This window comes from Populus alba, chromosome 13 (assembly GCF_005239225.2).
Source record: "Populus alba chromosome 13, ASM523922v2, whole genome shotgun sequence".
Lineage (NCBI taxonomy): Eukaryota > Viridiplantae > Streptophyta > Magnoliopsida > Malpighiales > Salicaceae > Populus > Populus alba.
The window spans coordinates 3402433-3423026 of NC_133296.1; the positions used below are offsets into that span (position 1 = coordinate 3402433).

Genomic DNA, 20594 nt, shown 5'->3' on the forward strand with positions numbered 1-20594 from the left:
AGATTGGGTTTAATAACTTTAATCATGACAGGTGCACATTATTGACATGTGAATTAGACTTTTTTTTATATTGTTTATTAGATCATTTACTTGTGTTATATTGCAAGTTAGATTATTAAAAAAGTACATTAAAGAAATATCTAGGCATCCTAACGGGCTTTCAAGAAATAAAAAAAATTGAACAATATAGGAATTAATATGATTTGACTCGGTCGACTTGACAAGTTTAAAGATAATCTGGACAAAATAAAAAAAAAATCGACTAAAAAAATCTTAAAATGACATGTTCTTATAAAAAATATTGAAATGAAAACATATTAGATTGACTCAAGTCAACCAAGGTTAACATGTCAAATTCATAACCTTGATTTTGAGAGCGTGATAATCTCATATAAGGCAAATTAAAAATCATATTGAAACTCAATTCTCAATCAATCTCATATTAAAAAATAAAATAAAAAAATAAAAAAAAAATCTGAGTCAACTTGCTAAACCTAGATCATGAGATCATGATAACTGAATAGAAAAAAAATCAATATTTAAGGATGAAATTGAAGGGAAAAAAATTAAAAAAAGGCCCGAGTAAACCCTTTAAACCCTTAACTCAGGTAATGAGCCTAGGATAAATTTATAGAAAAACAAACAAAAATAAATCATGAAGTTTAATTCTAAATCAACTTAAATATTAAAGGATGGAATTGAAAAAAAAATTAATTACGAAAAAAAACTAAAAATACCTCGAATCAACTAATTTAACTTGTAAAACTCACAATATATATCATAAAACTTCGATAACCTCATAAAAAACAAATTGAAATAAGTTATAAAGATTAATCCATTATAAATCTAATATTATAAAATAAAATTAAAAGTAAAAATCGTTCCATTGACTATGCTTTTGTAACAATGATTTCTACTCTTCTATTAGTTCTTCTTAATAGTAATAATGTTCTTTCTATTTTGTAGATTATAGTCACCTTCAACAAATTGAATTTCATTGTCTAAACTATCAACCAAGATGCCAACTTTTGAATTTCTCTTTAATGGTAATTTTGGTAAAAAAAAAAAAAGATTTTAAATTTCTCTATCCATCTTAACAAGACTGTTTTTCCACTGTAACTTTATCCTAAATTTTGATTAAGATACCTCCATTTCAATAATTAATCACTACAAGCATTCTCAATTATTAAAAAAATTACAATTTTGTTTTATTAAACAATTTTTTTTATTCGTGGAATTGTTCTTGTATAATCACAACACAATATATCATTTGATAGGAAAATACTTTTAAGAAAATAAATTGCTAGTTGTTTTTCTTTTTTTGAGGTAAAAAATACTGTGTCATTACGATAATGATATAATTTTAGATCATCTCAAATTCAAATTACATGGTTGTCAATATGATAACTACTAGAAGCTTACATAGTCGTTAATTTTAGGACCTGTAAAATTAGTTGAGGTACATGCAAGCTGATCCAGACATTCACATTAATAAATATAAAAATATAATATATTCTTATCAAAACATTTATAGTTAGAATGAACCTGCCATAACCAAATTTTCTGTTAGTAAATAGAAATTAAAGATTTAATTAAGATAAATCTTACCCTTGACCTTAGTTGCATAAAAAGATTTACAAGTCATTTTCATGTCCTTCAGATTTAAGAAGTGATGGGATGAAAAAGGGCTAAAATTTATATAAATTCAGAGGATATAAAATTTAATTTTTGGATAATGAATTTCTCTCGGTAATGAACTGGGATTAAGCAAGACAAAGCAATTAAGGATGGCTAATTATCAGTAGACTTGCCACAGCCCAACATACTGCCTTACACCATTTCTTTCACAGCATTAGAGGGCTTTGATGATGGAGTTACCCGACTCCCAGGTGCTTAGGAACATATGAGGCCATGTTCCACCTGCTCCGGTTTGAAGCTCCTCTCTATCGGCGGCACTGTCAAATCCGGTAGAAGCAAGCTTGCTTGTTGATTTAACTGCAAGAGTATATCATAAAAAAAAAAAAAATAGATTTTCGTCAAGTTATCAACCCTTGCAATGACAAAAATTATGAGGACTTGTCAGCTAGACAAGCCAGTTATTTTTATTCAATTTCAGTGGCTCTTTCGACAACCTGTAACAACTGTCCAAGAACTTCATTAAGCCATAGACAACTGAAGGAAACAAATGCTAAATTTAGCATGTTTTTTAGCCTTCCAAGCCCTTTAGAACCAATCAAAGCAATAGGATTTACGATTCTTGCTCCCCTTCATCAATTTCCAACTCCCTGCCAGTTCCCAACAATGGGTGTTTAGCCAAACAAAACTTGCTCAATAAAATAACAGGGAAAGTTTCATCACCTCTTTTTGCCTGGTTTGATACCCTGATTTGATCCAGGCATGAGTCTCCCTGGAAGATTAAAGATGGCTTAGGCTGGTTAACCCTCCATAAAAGATAATCAAGTAGTCCCGGCGTACAGGAAAAATTCGTTTTTCCTTTCCTGTACGCCCTTTTGCAGTCCCTCCCTGTCCATTTCTCTCTAGCCATGCATTCTAATATCCATGCTTTGCTTTCTCTAGCTTGTTTTGCTCTTGTTTTCAATGCCCTTTATGTGTCAGGTATAGGGTCACAGCCACGGAGCTTGTCTTTGAGCTGTGGATCAGAAAATGGTGGCACTGATGGTGATGGGCGAAAATGGGAATCAGATGTCAAATACATTGCTGGAAATTATCCACACGCCAGAGCTCAATACCAAGACTCTTCAATTGTCTCTGAGGTTCCATACATGGATGCCAGGATTTTCATATCCGAAGTAACCTATAACCTCCCCATCATGTTGAAAACGCGCTATTGGCTCAGGCTCTATTTCTATCCTTCAGAATATTCTGGTCTCAATATCACAAACTCCTATTTCTCTGTGGTCGCAGGAGGGGTTACTCTCCTGAACAATTTCAGTGCTTCGATCACAGCTCAGGCTCTCACCCAGGCTTACCTCATCAAAGAGTATTCTCTAGCTCCCATGAATCATCAGATTCTCAATGTCACCTTTAAGCCAGCAGATAGGCCTGATGCTTTTGCTTTTATCAACGCCATAGAGCTGGTTCCAATGACTGACCTCTTTGGTTCGGGGACAATGGTGGGGTTTTCTGACCAAAATTTTGACGCGGTGAGTGCAAATTTGGAGACAATGTATAGATTGAATGTAGCAGGGCAGTATATTTCACCCACTAAAGACTCCGGTAATCTTACAAGAACCTGGTATAATGACGCGCCTTATTTGTTTGGTGCGGCAACTGGCGTTAACTTGCAGACTAATGAAAGTTTTAAAGTCCAGTACGGAGAACTGACAGAGTCTGTAGCACCTCCTGATGTTTACAGAACGGCGAGAGGCATGGGATATCACAAGGACCTCAACTTGGCTTTCAACTTGACATGGCTGTTTCAGGCAGATGCCAATTTCACGTATGTTGTGAGGCTGCATTTCTGTGAGTTCCAATTAACTAAAGTCAACCAGAAAGTCTTCAACATATACATCAACAATCAAACTGCCCAGGTTGAGCCTAATGCAGCTGATATTATCGGGTGGACAGGAGAAATCGGAGTGCCAACATATAAAGACTACGCAGTTTTTGTGAAGGACAGGCCAGGCGATGAAGAAATTCGGGTGGACTTGCACCCAGCAACCTATTCGAAGCCTGAGTTTTATGATGCAACAATCAATGGAATAGAGGTATTCAAGATGAGTGATAGGGACAATAACTTGGCGGGACCTAACCCTGTGTTGTCAGAGATGCAAGCTCAACATATAGCTAAAGCTAGCAACAAGAAATTTCAGAAAGATCACAAAACATTAACGATTGTAGGAACTGCTGGTGGAGTTGGCTTCTTTTTTGTTGCTGCGGCTTGCATTGCTGCTTATAGAAGGAAGAAGATAATTCCTGGCTTTGATTCACATACATCTAGCTGGCTACCAGTCTATGGAAACTCCCACACTGGTACCAAATCAACTATCTCTGGCAAGAGTACTCAAAGCAGTCACCTCTCTTCACTGGCTCAAGGTCTTTGTCGCCATTTCACGCTTCCAGAGATACTAAGGGCAACCAAAAATTTTGATGATTCTAATGTCATTGGTGTTGGAGGCTTCGGGAAAGTGTACAAAGGTGTTATTGATCGAACAACCAAAGTGGCCATCAAAAGATCAAACCCGCAATCAGAACAGGGAGTTAATGAGTTCATGACTGAGATTGAGATGCTTTCGAAGTTGAGACACAAGCATTTGGTCTCGTTGATTGGTTTCTGCGATGAAGATGGTGAGATGTGCCTGGTTTATGACTACATGGCACTTGGGACGATGAGGGAGCATCTTTACAATACCAAGAAACCTCGTCTGTCATGGAAGCAAAGGTTGGAGGTTTGCGTTGGAGCAGCAAGGGGACTTCACTACCTTCACACAGGGGCTAAGTACACAATCATTCACAGGGATGTCAAGAGCACAAACATTCTGTTGGACGAGAATTGGGTTGCCAAGGTTTCAGATTTCGGGCTCTCAAAAACCGGTCCTGACATGGACAAGGGCCATGTTAGTACTGTGGTCAAGGGCAGCTTCGGCTACTTGGATCCTGAATACTTCAGGAGGCAACAACTAACTGAAAAGTCTGACGTCTACTCGTTTGGAGTTGTCCTTTTCGAGGCTCTATGTGGAAGGCCTGCCCTCAATCCGAACCTACCGAAGGAACAAGTTAGTCTCGCTGACTGGGCTCTTCATTGTCAAAGAAAAGGAATTATTGAGGACATCATTGATCCTCACGTCAAGGGAAAAATCACCACTGAATGCCTGAAGAAGTTCGCAGATACAGCTGAGAAATGCTTGGCTGAATCAGGACCCGACCGCCCTAACATGGGTGATGTCCTATGGAATCTTGAATTGTCCCTCCAGCTGCAGGACAGCCCTGAAGGTTCAAAGCGTAGCTCAGAAGGTGAGGGAAGTGAAACTTCTGAAGAGAGTGTAAGAAACCGCAACTTGGAAATGCATTATAGCAATCTCAGCCTCGGAAGCAATAGTGAAAAGACTGCAGAATCAGATGACTCTGTGGAAATCTTCTCTCAGATTGTCAATCCAAAAGGGAGATGAAGATAACATTGCTGGTAATAGCTCTGCTACCCGGGATCAATTGAGGCCATGAAACTCAAGCATATAAAACAAGTTTTCTTGGACATAATCATCTATTTGTTGCGATTTATTAGTATTACATAATGGTGAGGCCTGTTTAAATTCATAGCACTTGTACTCTACAGACAGGATGAACACACAGCCAAGTCCATCATGCCTGCTACTCTATGGTTTTCTCAATCTATGATTTCACTTGTGCGTTAAAGATGTATTATCTCATAGAAGATTTTGAATCTTTTTTCAGCTTTTTCTTTGCTTGAATTCTGCTTCATATCAATGTTAGTGAAATATTTGTTATAATAACCTTGAAGCATACAATATGATAGGTCATGCAATGCCAAGCGAAGGAGAAAGAAAGATTTTCCTGGGAATTTCTTTGTTCTGATATATGTTCTTCCGGCCACTTTGTCTTTCATTATAACAAGAAGATTTCTCATTTATTTTCTTCTTGATCTTGGCCGTGTCTGCTGTTGTGGGGTTGAACATCCTATGTGTAGGAAAGGGCAAGTCAGGAATTTTTTCTATCTTGAATTATTAAATAAATATTTAAATTTTTTAAAATTAATTATTAACTTATGTACATGAATTTTTTAAAATTAATAGTAAAGTTTTAATTTAAATATACTATCTAAAATATTAAAAAATAAATTTTAAAATACATAAAATTAAAGTAAAAGTAAAACTAAATCCACTATTGAAGTTATATTCTTCGATGTTTTGTGGAATATAATTCATCTATAATCGAATCTGAATCAATATTATAACAATCTCTCAGCCGGGATAAAATAACAATCTCATGTCAACTGAAAAACAAAATAATTAAATTTTTTTTCTCTCTCAATTCCTCTTTCCTTCACTTAATTCTTCCTTAAATTAGTGTTTTATAAGTTGGACTTTGTAAATTTACAAGGTTATTCTCTTATTTTTTTTATTTTTCCCTTTCTTTTCTTTGTCTCTCTCTTGTCTTTTTTTTTTTCTTTTTCTATTCTGCTTCTGCCCAGTCGGCAACATATAAAAAGAAGAAAGAGTTGATTTGTTTTATTTTTTAATGGCAAATAATCATTTTACCCTTAATGAGTCGTTTTGTTTTTATTTGACGGTCTTTTTTTTTGTTAGCACTATCAAGCTCCATTCATTCTAAAATTTTAACCGGATTTTATTCAATATATTTTAAGATCTCTCATAAAATTTCAGCTTAATCAGATGGTTGGATTGAATATCATGACCAATAACGTAAAACTGGTTAAATTGTGATTTTTCATCAAATTTCTGAATTTTTTCAAATATTCTGAAATTTTGATCCAAGTTAAAGCATCATATTAGAAGGCTCCACATAAATTTTTAGAATTTTTTAATAACTCAATCGAGAATTATAAAGTTTTTTATATAAAATTAGTCAAAAAATATTGATAAAATCTTAACCTAAATTATAGCTCACCCAAACCTTTACCATGCATCTACCATTGTTTATATGGATGTCGTGTTCAAAACTTGCTTGAAGTATTTTTTTAAAAAATATTAAAGCTCGGATTGCCATTTTTTCGCTTGTTGTTTACATATTTATTAATTTTGAATCATTTGATGATTGTTTTAATGAGTCTTTAATCACATGAGAGCTAATTCATTTTTCTCTTGTTTCTTCATGGAATATATACAAGTCAAATTCAATTCAAATGATTTGTGATAAATTTTACTCAAACAACTAGCTAACTAAGGTCTAAATTATGTATGATATCTTATAATATATTACATGAAATTATTTAGTTTTAACATGGTGGATTTTTTTCCATCTTCTCTTTGTTTTCTTTATTATTATTTTGTAATGAAATTATTATGCTTTTTTAAAAACACATGATTTCATCAAGATAAAAGGAAAATATAGAAAATTAGTTTAAATTATATTAATGAAAAATTAGTTTTCTTCCATGTCAAAATAAAACCTTTAAAAATATGTATTTTTAACTTCTAATAACATATAATTTATACTTTAAAAAAAAATACACATAAAAAAACTCAAACCACAGCTCAATCTCAAACACTCTTTCTTTTTATGAGTATTTGAAAATATTATTATACCCGTATTTTTAAAAATTTTATTTTTTATTTTTATTAATTTTTTTTTATGTTTTGGATTATTTTAATACGCTGATTTTAAAAATAATTTTTTTAAAATAAAAAATATCATTTTAATACATTTCAACATTAAAAATGTTTTAAAAAACAACCACGACCAAATTATTCATATATTACACAACTAGTGCCATTTCATCAATCAAACTTTGCATTCGATTTAATCTCAAAATAAAAAAATAATAATAATAATCGAGCATTGATTTGTAAAACATTTCAGGGACCCACTTTTTGGTAGTCATATGATTAATCTTATCTGCTGACTATGTTTCATTAAATAAAATCTTGATATTGCTTGCATCCACCGAAGTCGTAGTTGCGTATTGGGTTCTTGTAGAATTGAATTTTCTATTTTATTTATTTACTCGAGAGAGATGGATTCTTCCATATTTCTAGTAGATGAATAATTTAGTTGATATTTATGAGTGATTAGAAGTATAGCTGACAATTATTTTTTAAATTAATTTTTATTTAAAAATATATTATAATAATATTTTTATTCTTTAAAATTATTTTTAATATTAATATATTAAAATAATCTAAAAATATAAAAATAATAAATTTAAATTTTTATAAAATACAGTTAAGAATATAATTATAAAACATGTTTTAGTCATATAATTTAACTATTTAATAGGTGATCTAGTGGTAAGAACATGTGGTTTTAAGTTTGAATCTTGTAATTGTAAATATAATAATAACTAAAATATTATATTATTGTTAATTTTAAAATCCATAGAATTAGTTAAAAATATATATAAACTGACATTAACATTTCATTAATAAAAAGAATAATAAAAAAAAATAACTGGTAGCGCATTATGTCACTTAAAACGAACTCAAATCCTAGAATAATCAGTGAATAGTTTAATAATAATTTGAGATGACCTCACTATTAGACAATTTTTATGAAATGACCTGGGAATACTATTTATTGATAAATGTCACACCTAAATATTAAACAGTTTTACTTACAAGTCAATAATGCTCAGAGACGTCAGCAATAACAATTTATTTTTATATTTTAAAAGTATTTTAAAAAAAATTAAAGTTTTTATTTTTTTATTTTAAATTATTATTTTTATATTTTCAGATTTGATATGGTAATATTAAAAAAAATTAAAAAAAATTTTAAATATATATATATATATTATTTTAAAACTAAAAATACTTTAAAAAATATCCCTATAAGCATGCAGTTAATGGAACTGTTGAGTGTTTTTAAAACAAAAGTAAGCTTATCATCTACTCTTTTTTGTTTTGTCAGTGTTCAGTGGAGGGTATCGTTAAAGGCTGCATAGATTTCCAAATTATTAACAAACAATTGGACATATATAATATCAATGATGAACCTATTTGGAATAAATCAATTCTTTTTAGGTTTGATGGGGTCATTAGGACATGCTTATCAACTGTCACACTACTACCAGTGCTGCCTAATCTTAATGTATATTACAGTGTGTTTTTAGAGACTTCGCTGTTATAATTTAAAATATTTTTTATTAAAAATATTTTAAAATAATATTTTATATTTTTTAAAAATATATTTTAATATCAACTATTAAAATAATTAAAAAATTAATTTTAAATTTATAAAAATTTAAAATTTTAAAAAAGAACCACATTTGAAAATAACTTATTTGGTATCCTCGTAGTGTTGAAAGAACCTTAAACACTGTTGAAGTAATGATAAACTACAAAGAGAGGTGTGTTCATAAGAATCTAATTCAATTGTCTTAGCTTATGCCCTCGAGAGCTGTAAGGTACTGGATGGATGCCAAATATAAGCTCCTAAGATTATAAATGAAGTAGGAAAAAGAAAACAAGGAAAAAGAAATGCAAGCTCAATTTTTTTTTTTTTAATTTTTAACATTAATATCTCAAATTAACTAGAAAATACTAAAAATATTAATTTAATATTTTTTCCAGTCAAATATACATTTAAAACATATTTAAATGCAAAAACAAACTATGCCAACCTTGAATAAATTAGAAAACACTAAAAATATTAATTTAATAATTGTTTTCAAATAAAATATACATTTTAAATGCATTCAAATATAAAAACAAATAGTACCAATCTCGAATCAATGAGGAAGAGCTAAAAATATTAATTTTTTTTTTTTTTCAAATCAAATACACATTCAAAACATATTCAAGTACAAAAACAAATGGTACCAACCACAAATCCATCAGGAAGCACAAAAAATATTAATTTAATATTTTTTTAAAATCAAGTACACATTTAAAGCATATTCAATTAAAAAAAACAAACATCCCCAAAGAAAAATTGGGGAAGAGGGTTTGGTCAAGCTAGTTAAAGAAGCATGATCTTGGCTGCTTTCCTATTTCTTTAAGACACCACATGTAGGTAGTAGTTGAGGATAGCCATGGTTGAAAATATCACTTCCCCTTTGGAGAAGGATATATAAATATATATATATATATATATATATATATATATATATATATATATATATATCATAATGGTTAATGGTCAAGTATGATAAATTTAATTAATCCAACCATTATTATAATCTTCGAGTTTTGACTTTTGTGGCAAGTTGATTTATTTGAATTGATAGTTACCATTGATAATTATAATTATAAAAGGAGTGTCTATATCAAGACTCAAAATCTAATTACCATTTCGTAAATTCCAAGAGTTTAAACCGGGAATCGTGAGGTGCTTCACTAGCTAGCTAGGTGTAGGATTGCCAGCGAGGAGCCTAGCCATGCCCTAAACCTAGGTGGGGCTTCGGGAAAATAAGAAGGAAAACATAAGTCAAGATAATTATAATGTCTCCTTTTTATTTATATTTTAAGGGTTAATTTTCAGAGAAGTCAATTTTACTTGGTTTAATTGACAACCTCATACTTATCTAGAAGACCATTTTCTATTTTTGAGAGAGAGGTGTTGTTTAATTGGTTTTGAATAATAAATTTTTTTATTATATAAATTTTTAGTAATCTTGAAATGAAATTAATAATTTTAAAATTTTTAATAATTTTAAAATTTATAAAATTTAAATTAATAATTTTTAAAAAATAAATTTAGAGTGGACTAATTGAGGTACAAACATTAAACTTTTTTTTATAAAACAAGCAGAGCCCTCCTTTTGTGTTTGTAAATAATTATGGTACCTCAAAAGAATAATCATTTACCTTCCATTATCGAAGGTGGAGAAATGGTGATAGCTTCTAGAAGATAATTATTATTTTTTTAAAATATTGTTTTGTTATAAAATATAAAAAAATATTTTAAATAAAAAAATAAATTTTAACCACCCTCTTTTTATACCGCTATTCCAAATAAAATTTCATTACATCTTATTGGCTATGTAAAGGGAATAAAGAATTTCTGTTCAGGTCAACGATGTCCTGATTGGCCCCCACCACAGACCACTATACATTTTTTAATATTTTTTTTATAACTTTAACAGTTTACGGAAGAAAGACAACAAAAGGGAGGCACCAATCGAAACGATTGGGACAAGTGTCTTTCCCATATCCACGTGGCACAATCTTGGACGTCTATCTCCCAGTGGCTATCTTGGGATGTATGTATGTACTGTCCACAGTGGACTTCTGGGTCCACCTTTGGCAGACATTTTGACAAAGAGAAAGAGGTAAACCTATGAATTGATAGCCCAAGAAAAAAACTAAAAGTAAATTATAAAAAATAATCCCATCGTAGAAAGGAAGTGAAATTTCTTATTAGAGAAATACGATGACGTTGGAGAAAAATACAAAAAAAAGGAAGAATAAATTATTTTTTAGTCCCTATATTTTTTTAAAAACTAATAATCAGTCTCTTTAGTTTCCATAATCATAGATCAATCCTTTAACCCTAAATTTACTAATAAATAGATAATCTTTTAATTTTTACCTAAGATAACGTGCTATGTAAATAATTTTGAATAAAAAAAAATCACAGATGAAAATCTTTGAAGCAACCTCATAAAAAATTATATATTTTTTATTTATTTCTATGTTTACTTCCACCTACATCATCTTCGGTCTCGAAAGATCTCGCAACTTCCTCACCTCCCCCTGTATCTTTGGTCTCTTCTCTTTGCCTCTAGTATAAATATAATGATGTAACCTCTCTTCTTCGTAAGTTTCTTCCTAAGCTTTATTTACTGTTAGAGATACTCCTCCAAGGGATAATAAAACTTAAGTTCGTCTTCATCTTTAATTTTCATCTAATAAAGAATAATAAATTATATCTTGTTTCTTTGTTATTTGTTAAGGTTCGCAATAACCTTAAACAATTCCTTTCTAAAATGGTATGTGTGGATTTTGTGTGGTATGTTACGATATACATGTTTTTGTAAGTTTTTTTTTTATGTTTTGTTTTTGCATCTATAGTTTTTTTTTTTTTTATGCTTTTCCTTTTTGTTCAAATGACTTCTGTTTTATATATCACAAAAGAACTGCATCAATTATATACTTGTTCCTTTATAATATAAATGAGAAATTTATTTTTCCATTTTATACATACATGATTAGCTATACTGGGTTGTTTTCACTTTTCATAATATACTTGGAAAATATTCAAAAAGAATCCATTTTCAGTACACATTTACGTGCCTTATTCCACAACTTTATCTTATTATTATTATTATTATTAACATGAATATTTGGGTCAGCTTACGATCTCGATTAATCCCATGAGTTCTAAAATTAACAATTATGTAAGTTTCTGGTGGTTTTGAAAAGATTTGAACTCATGATCATTAAAAAATAAATTCAAAATCTGACCAATTAAATTACTTCTTGTTATTAAATCTTTATATTAACTTGATATAAATCAGGCATTCTTTAGCTTTTTATATGCGTAGCCCATTTCTATCCATTAATTTAATGTAGATACTTAAATTGTAATGCTATGAAGAATTTTTTTTTTTGTGACAATTCTACAAATGAAAACTAGCATTGAGGGTGATGATGCTGAAAACTATGAAAGATGATGATGGCTACAACAATTATGACAAAATGGTTACGAGGCATGCAACTAAGACTTCTCTTGTTTTTGTGATTTTCTTGCTATTGAGGGTGAAAATACCAAACTGGATATAGAATATAGAAAGTGAAATAGCTAATGATGTGAAGTTACTTGGTTTTTCCTTTTTAATTATTTGTTGGATAAAAAGGAATGAATTATTAGAAAATATATATAAAAAATAATAATAATGTTGGATTGTTAATAAAATAGTATGGCATTTAATGCATTAAAAAACCCTAAACAAGTAAAGAAAAGCCCGAGCCCAATAAAAAAAAAACCTAATTAAATTGACACAAGTTTAGTTGATTTTGAAAGAAAAAACTGAGATGAATCGAGGCGAACCAGTCAGTTTATAATTTTAAAAAAATATAAATTTTAATTTTGTTGATTTGTTAACTTAGAACAAATTGAACTGAAAATATTTACCTCTATTTAGTTGTCGAAAATCAAACTAGTAAATGATAAGTTTTCTATATTTTTATTTTAAAAAAAAAAATTAAATGACACTTGTCCACTCTCTAATATTACAAAAAAGACCTAATGCATGGGTTGTGCCTGTTTCTATGGGTCAGCTCATGAACCACGCCTTTTTTATAGATCAGACTTGTAGGTATGCCTAAGTACTTGATCTTTTTCTTTTTTTGTTATTTATTTAATGTATTTTCAATCTTTTAAAATTATAATATATATATATATATAAAAGCCTTATTTTACCAAAAATTTTAAAAATTTAAGACTATTTTTTATTTCAGTTCCACATGACACCCCTATTTTTTTATTTTTTGAAAAACATATTTTATTGTTTGATATAAAAAAAAAAATCTCATGCACCTGGTTGACGTATAATTAAATAAAAGTAATTTTGAAAATAAAATTTTTTAAACTCATCAGAGTACATATTCAGATTACAAGTTTGATATATTAACTCATGTTTATTTGAGGTTTTTTTTTGTTTTTTTTTCAAATTCATCTTTTAACATGAAATTGATTAAGAATTGGACATCGTAATTTGTTTAGACTTGTTTTTAATGAGGTTATTATTATCTCATGACTCGAGTCATGGATATAGTTGATTAGCTCGAATTTGCCAAAGTCAATTCAATTTATTATTGTCTCAATACTTTTATAAAAAAACATGGTCTAATATGTGTTAAATTTTAAATTTATGGTTATTTTTTTCTCATAGAAAACACATTAATGATATCTAAATATATATTTTTTGCATTCTAATAAAACATTATACAACCCTCTTTCTTTTTTATTTTTTTTATTATCAAATTTAATAAAAAAATAATTTAAAAAAATAAAATTATCAAATACAATAGATTCATTATTCATGTTTATACAAATCTATCTCTTAATTTTCAATTAAATCCTTAGCTATTATCATGATTTTTTATATTTATTATTTCATATATTTTTTTATCTAATTAATTAAATGCATGTGTAAAGTTTTTAATTTACATTATTTTTTGAAAAAAAAATATATCAAGGGCACATGGTTAGTAGGAATTAAGTTAAAATTTACTCAAGAAGAATAACTGCTAGTATGTTTTTTATGGTGGTACCCACATAGGATCTTTGACACAGACATGAATTTCATTTTTCTGTTTCTATGCTGAGCTCTGCGCTGAACAGTTCTGTTCTCCTCTCCCTTTGTTAGATTCTTTTCCTTTTCCTTTTCCTTCTTTTTATTTATTTATGTAGCAGTAGTTGTTTTCAAGTTAAAGAGAGATCCACTTATCAAATTTAACTAGGTTTGGACTTGTTTTTGTTTTTGAAGTTGTTGCCTTCATCTTGTTTCTTTGTTCTTCTTCTTTTTTTAATTACCACAGTTCTTGCCCATAATAAGCCATGAAAGAATGGCTAATTTTAACTTTAATCCGGGAAGTCTTTGATTCTCCTATGATGCTTTAAACTTCAAGTTGCTTGTGTTTTGAGCAACTTTTTAATGTTGCAAAAAAAGAAAAAAATTGTCAACACCTCATTTGGGTAGGTGCCATCTTGTGTTGTGATGATTGTTTGAGGTAAGTGATGAATTTGGTATTTGGGTTTTGAGGGGTTTTGACAATTAAAGTTTGGTTCTTTGAGTTTTGAGTTAGAATGGAGGAGGTTGAGGAGGTGCACAAGGCAGCTGTTGAGAGCTGCAGTAGAGTTATTGGCCTTTTGTGTCAAGAAAAAGATCAAGTCCAGGGTAGGAACTTAATGGTGGAAACTAGAGAGACTGTGTTTAAGTTTAAGAGAGTTATATCTCTTTTAAGCACTGGTTTAGGTCATGGAAGAGTAAGAAAGATGAAGAAGCTTAGACCATCTTTGCCCCAAAACATCTTCCTAGATAGTCCTAATTGCAAAACAATTTTATCGCCAAAACCTCTCCAAATGGTGCCTCCTAATTTTCTTGAAACCCCACTTACTGACATGGATGCTAAGTCTAAACCTTCTATCCAAATTTCCCAGAAAATGTTTCTTGAAAACCCAGTTCTTGAGTTGAACTCAAATATCAGCCCCCCTGTGCAAATTATGCAAACAAAACCACCACAAAACTTCCAGCTTCTCCAACAGCATCAGCCGATACAGAGGATGCACTTTCAGCAGCAGCAGCAACAAATGAAGTATCAGGCTGATAGGGTGTATTCTAGGAGTAATGGTGGGATAAACCTTAAGTTTGATGGGTCTACTTGCACACCAACCATGTCATCCACAAGATCTTTCATATCATCTCTGAGCATGGATGGTGCTGTGTCTAATTTTGATGGAGACTCTTTCCATTTGATTGGTATGCCTCACTCATCTGATCACATCTCACAACAAACAAGGAGGAGGTGTTCTGGTAGAGGAGAAGATGGGAATGCCAAATGTTCTAGCAGTGGTAAATGCCATTGTTCAAAGAGGAGGTAAGATTAAAATCCCGTGTTATATTGTATATTTTTCCTTTTTGTTGATTTTATCTGTAATCACCTTTGTTTTTGTCTTAAGGAAACTGAGGGTGAAGAGATCTATCAAAGTTCCTGCAATTAGCAACAAGGTGGCAGATATTCCTCCTGATGAGTATTCATGGAGGAAGTATGGACAAAAGCCAATTAAGGGCTCTCCGCATCCTAGGTAGGTACTTATGATTTAAGCTTCATTCCAATATCCTCATGTATGTGTAGTTCATGTTCTGCAGTTGGTCATTATGTTAAGTTGTCTTAGTTTTCCTTTGTTTTGTTGGGACAACTATTTACATTTTCACCAGTCCGAGCATTTTTTTTTCCCTTTTAACTTGTGGAAGTTATCCAGCATAATTGTATGCATCTTTGTGTTATGGTAAAAATGGCCGATTAATAAGTATCATAGTGCATATTAAAAGTACGAATGTTATTTATCACTGGCATTTACCTGGGTGAGCAGTCAGAAACTGTCTTTCGATACTGCTAAAGTCTTAATTGTTTAGATAAGCATATTTATCTGGTTCATCCAAAACTATTTATAATGCAGGGGATACTATAAATGTAGCAGTCTGAGGGGTTGCCCGGCAAGGAAGCACGTTGAGAGGTGCCTGGAAGACCCTTCAATGCTAATTGTCACCTATGAAGGTGAGCATAACCATTCCAGGTTGATCTCATCACAGTCTGCTCATACATGAAACATATTGGATATCTTCATTTGATCTCACTTCAAGAACTCAACATCCAATAGGTTACAAATCCAACCAGAACCATCTGGAGTTTCTTTGTGAATTACTACTGTAAATAACATGTGGTTCAAAGGTGAGATGGGATGTGATGGAACAAACTGTCATTAGTTGACCGGTTTTCCAAGTATTAAGCTTTTCGGTGAGTCTGGTTTGAACTGCTCTTATATAGGATAGGGATTACAAATTGTAAACTTGTACTTCCTTAAAACCAAGTTGTATTTTTTATCATTCTATTTGCAAATCAAAGGTTGTTTTTGTACTATGTTTTCCTCTGTTCATAGTTCTTGTAGGCAAAATAGGACAGCATGTTTTTTGAGTATAGTTTTTTGGCTTTACATTATCCAGATGGTGATGCGGCTGACTCATGCGTTATCCTTGTGTTTGCGTTTCTCAGCGCTCTTCATAAAGTGTAATTAAATGCATGCTTTTTAATCTGCTACAAACATGTCGTTGGCATCTTCAGAGAAATAAAGAGACTTGCTCATGATTGTACAGTAAAATAAAGAGATAAACAGGAATTCTATTCACTTTTTATTAAGATGCTGAATTGTTAAAAGCATTTCCTTAGTTTCCTGTATCCAGAACAACTTCAAACAACTCGCCTGCTTTTCCAAAGCTGTCTACCCAGAAATCGTTCTCATGACAGTCTGTGGCAACTCATAACCCTCTCTGAGCTGCTTTAAGCTCATTCATGATGAGACACTGAGCAACCTATCAATGCTCGCAGAGTGATTCATACTAGGTTGGGAACGTCAGCTATTATAATCCGGTGAACAGGCCATTTCTGTTGCTTTGCCAGACTCATCGTGGAGTAGAATTACAAGTAAAATAACCTGTGGAATCTTCAAATTGACACCTATATCCCATATTTGAGCAGCCTATTATGAGGACTACGAGCAACAATAGCATTTTCTAAAGTTTTCATCTTGAAATCTGTTGAATTTGAAGAGTTTGGTAAGGTTGCCGTTAAATTTTCATTTCTCTATTCCTCCCCAAAAATCTGAGCTATGTACAGTTCATCAAACAGCTTAAATCATTATAACTGTCCTGAGGTCATACGAGCAGCTCCCTCTTCTGTGAATCGTTGGAAACCAGCCCGGGAAACACAAAGTCACAAGGAAAATCACTAAAAAAGAGTAGAACTTGATATTCTGTGCACTTTGTTATCAGAAAGATTTGAGGACGTTAGGATGCTTTTCTCAGCAAGTCCTAATGTGGCATGGCAGCTTTCAAACGAAGTCCAAAGCAGAGAAAGCAACCCCATCAAAGCCTCGAGCAATGGGCAACTTTTCCTTTCCACCGTGCCAAACCCAACCTGTCAATAGCGAATTTTGCACCCATGCGTGAAGTTTTATTTGCAAATTAGTGAAGTTCATATGATCCAGGAGTGGACCACTCCTGAATCACCTGGCCGTGAGAGCTAAGAACCAAGTGCATTTCTCCCGAACTGCCCGATCACTTTCCACCATGAAAATCGAACTTCCATATCCCAGGCATGGCCCTCTCCCACACTCTCTCATTTCAGCCGTCAACAAACCTTTACCTTATCCCCCACTCTCCACTTCTACCATTTGACTGTAAGGTCATTGTCAACCCTTAACCGTAGTCTAGGGTTCCCAGCTCACGGATGGCACACGACAAATTGTTCGGCTGTGTTCCATGAAACACTTTGTAGCCTTTATTTGAAACTGGATTTCAGGTTCACGCATGTCTCTGTCTTGTGTTCGATGAGCCAAACCAAACTTCGATTCTGTAGATAACATTAACCTGCTCCAGCTCTTAATTAGTTCAATAATCCTCTCTATGAGCATGTTTTTTCAAAAAGGAAACTCAAAGTTATTCAAGATGAAAGCTCAAGTTCGCGGGATATACAGGATACAATGGTGGAGATTTCAGGTGGATAGTCCTCAATCAACACCTACACACTACCCAAAGACAAAGCTAATTTGCTACGAGATAGCTGCCACGTTGGCCTTTCTTTACATGAGTGCAACTAAAGGAAGAAGAAAGAACGATACTCCTTGATATCTGAGAGATAGAAGCCAAGGAATTCAGTAAGGGCTCCTTTTTATGGCCATCGCCATCATGAAACCATCCAGTTCTCTTTATCAACATATTATTACTTGTGAGATTCATGCATAGTTCTGATTTTGGGTTTAGCAACTGTCCTAATCAATCTTCTGAAATCACCAACGAAAGTTTTCCAAACAATAATTGAAAATACGTGTGAGAGAGAGTTGGAAAAGAGTATTTTGCAACAGCTTTCACTGATAATAAAGTGCTGAAAAATCCACAACCACTCAGATAAAGTTTCCAATTTCACTTTAGTGTGTTGCACCAATACCAGGTCTTCCCTGCTTAGCAGGCTTGTATGAAATTGATAATGACTAATCATCGCGGGCTTGATCTCAACTTGACTGAAGGTTTTGTCGTTGTAAACTCCAATGATGCTTCCGATCATTTCAGGCACAGTGATCATACTCCTAAGATGGGTCCTGACAGGTTTTGGCTTCTCACCAGGTGGGGCCTCCCTTTTCTGCTCCAACCCACCAAAAAACCCAGTAGACATCAGTCTATATTCAAAATATAACCAGCATCAGAACATACACACAGTTACACCAGAATAAGTTTTCCAGAATGGTCACACCACAGAGGTAGTCATCAGAACTCTATTCAATTACTTGCTTTACGTATCGTTTCTAATTGCCATAAAATAAACCAATCTTTATATATATATATGAACTCATGAGCTTCTTCTTCAACAACTTTTTAAGTTTTCAAAGCTCAAACCTTTAATTATTTTGCAGTGTATTCTCTTGGATGAGATTTGAGAATTATTAACAAAAAACTTCACTTATTTCTCTTGCACCTGAAACTAACCAGGAACATGCGTGATTGAATGGTGCTTACTCTAAAGAAACATAGTTCTCTAAATAAAAACCACAGGTTTTCTCAAGCAGAAAACCCAGATAAATCCTTATTTTCTCATGCTATCAAACATTCGTGGCTGAGAGAAACAAGCATGCAAGCCAAACATGATATTTCCCTCAAAATTCTATTGAACTGATTCTAGAAAAATATATGACCAATGAGTGATGGAAGGCCCCACAAAAACATCACCAGCTATTTTATTTTTTCCATAACCGCAACCTTAATTTGGAGGTGATTTTATGCCAAAATGTATCTTCGGTCTGAAATGAAAGCCAACCTGTTTGGAAAGAGAAAGAATGCAACTTATTGGTTAGCAAATTATGGTCTTATTAGAAACTCAATTAATAGAAATAATTAGATTATTCATTTTAACTGCATACTATGATTTTATTGGATCAACTCTTCATCGTTTAATATAATTTTTTTCCTCGGGTTTTCAGCCTTAATTTTCAACCAAAAAAAAAGAGAAGTAATCCAAAAAATCCAGACCATTCAAGCTAAAAAGTGATTCTCAGGCAAATTCTCTGGTAGCATGAAATCCAAAAGGTTCATAAGAGTGTGCTAAGGCTCCGTTTGTTTGCAGGAAAGTGAATTCCTTTTAGAAAGTGAATTCCGGGGAAAGTGAATTCCTGAAAAGTGAATTCCGGGAAAGTATTTTCCGATGTTTGGTAGTGTTATGGAAAATGAACTGGAAAACACTTTCTAGTGTTTGGTTATGTCATGGAAAATGAGTTGGAAAATAACTTATTAATATTTTATTTTTCTCAAGTTTATTAAAATAATGAGGAACAAATCTTACAAATTAAAAAGTTGAATGAGAATGAAATTGAAAAAAAAATATAATTTCATAAATTATCTCAAATAAAACAAATAATAATCAAAATAATAGGGATCAAATCTAAAAAATTAAAAAAAATTAAAAATGAAGAAATTAAAAATAATAATAATCAACATTTCATAAATTATTTCAAATAAAATAAGTAACAATCAAAAAAATGAGGATCAAATTTGATAAATAAAAAATTTCAATAAAAAAATGATAAGGAAAAAGCAACTAGCAATTATAAAAATAAGGACCAAAGTTAATATAAAAATAAAATTTTAAGAGATGAAATTGAAAAATAAATATTCAAAACAAAATATATATAGCAATCAAAAGTTTGAGGATCAAATTTGATATAATCAGCAAATAATGACATTTCTAAATTTTTCACAACTTCCGGAAAGTGTTTTCCCCTCAAATTTTTCAGGAAAACACTTTCCTGAAAACCAAGCCAAATTTTTCTTTTACTGGAAAGTGTTTTCCATTGACCAACTTTCCTACTGACAAACAAACACAAGAAAGTTTGGAAAGTGATTTCCCGGAAACCACTTTCCGGAAAACAAACACAGCTAAAAGGAAAACACTTTCCTGAAAACCAAGTCAAATTTTTTTTTTGACTAAAATTGACTGGAAAGTTTTTTCCGTTGACCGGAAAGTGTTTTCCGTTGACTAGAAAGTGTTTTCCGCTGACCGGAAATTGTTTTTCGTTGACCAACTTTTCTAATGACAAACAAACACATGAAAGTTTGGAAAATGGTTTCCCGGAAACTACTTTCCAGGAAACAAACAAGGCCTAAGACACCTTTTGTAAGGGCTCGAATTTGATCAACAAGGAACCATCAGATGCAAACAAATCGT

General features: G+C 31.7%; 2 protein-coding genes across 2 annotated transcripts; both read left to right on the forward strand.

Annotated features, from left to right (window-relative positions):
- The first annotated feature begins 2543 nt into the window (after positions 1-2543).
- LOC118044025 (receptor-like protein kinase ANXUR1) lies at positions 2544-5258 on the forward strand. Its single transcript, XM_035052170.2, has one exon. The coding sequence runs from the start codon at positions 2544-2546 to the stop codon at positions 5127-5129; it is 2586 nt and encodes an 861-aa protein (XP_034908061.1). The 3' UTR covers positions 5130-5258.
- An 8681-nt stretch (positions 5259-13939) lies between these two features.
- On the forward strand, positions 13940-16244 carry LOC118044024 (probable WRKY transcription factor 74). Its single transcript, XM_035052169.2, has 3 exons — positions 13940-15200; positions 15283-15408; positions 15784-16244. Exons 1-3 carry the CDS (start codon positions 14410-14412, stop codon positions 15929-15931), a joined length of 1065 nt encoding a protein of 354 aa, XP_034908060.1. The 5' UTR covers positions 13940-14409; the 3' UTR covers positions 15932-16244.
- The last annotated feature ends 4350 nt before the right edge of the window (positions 16245-20594 follow it).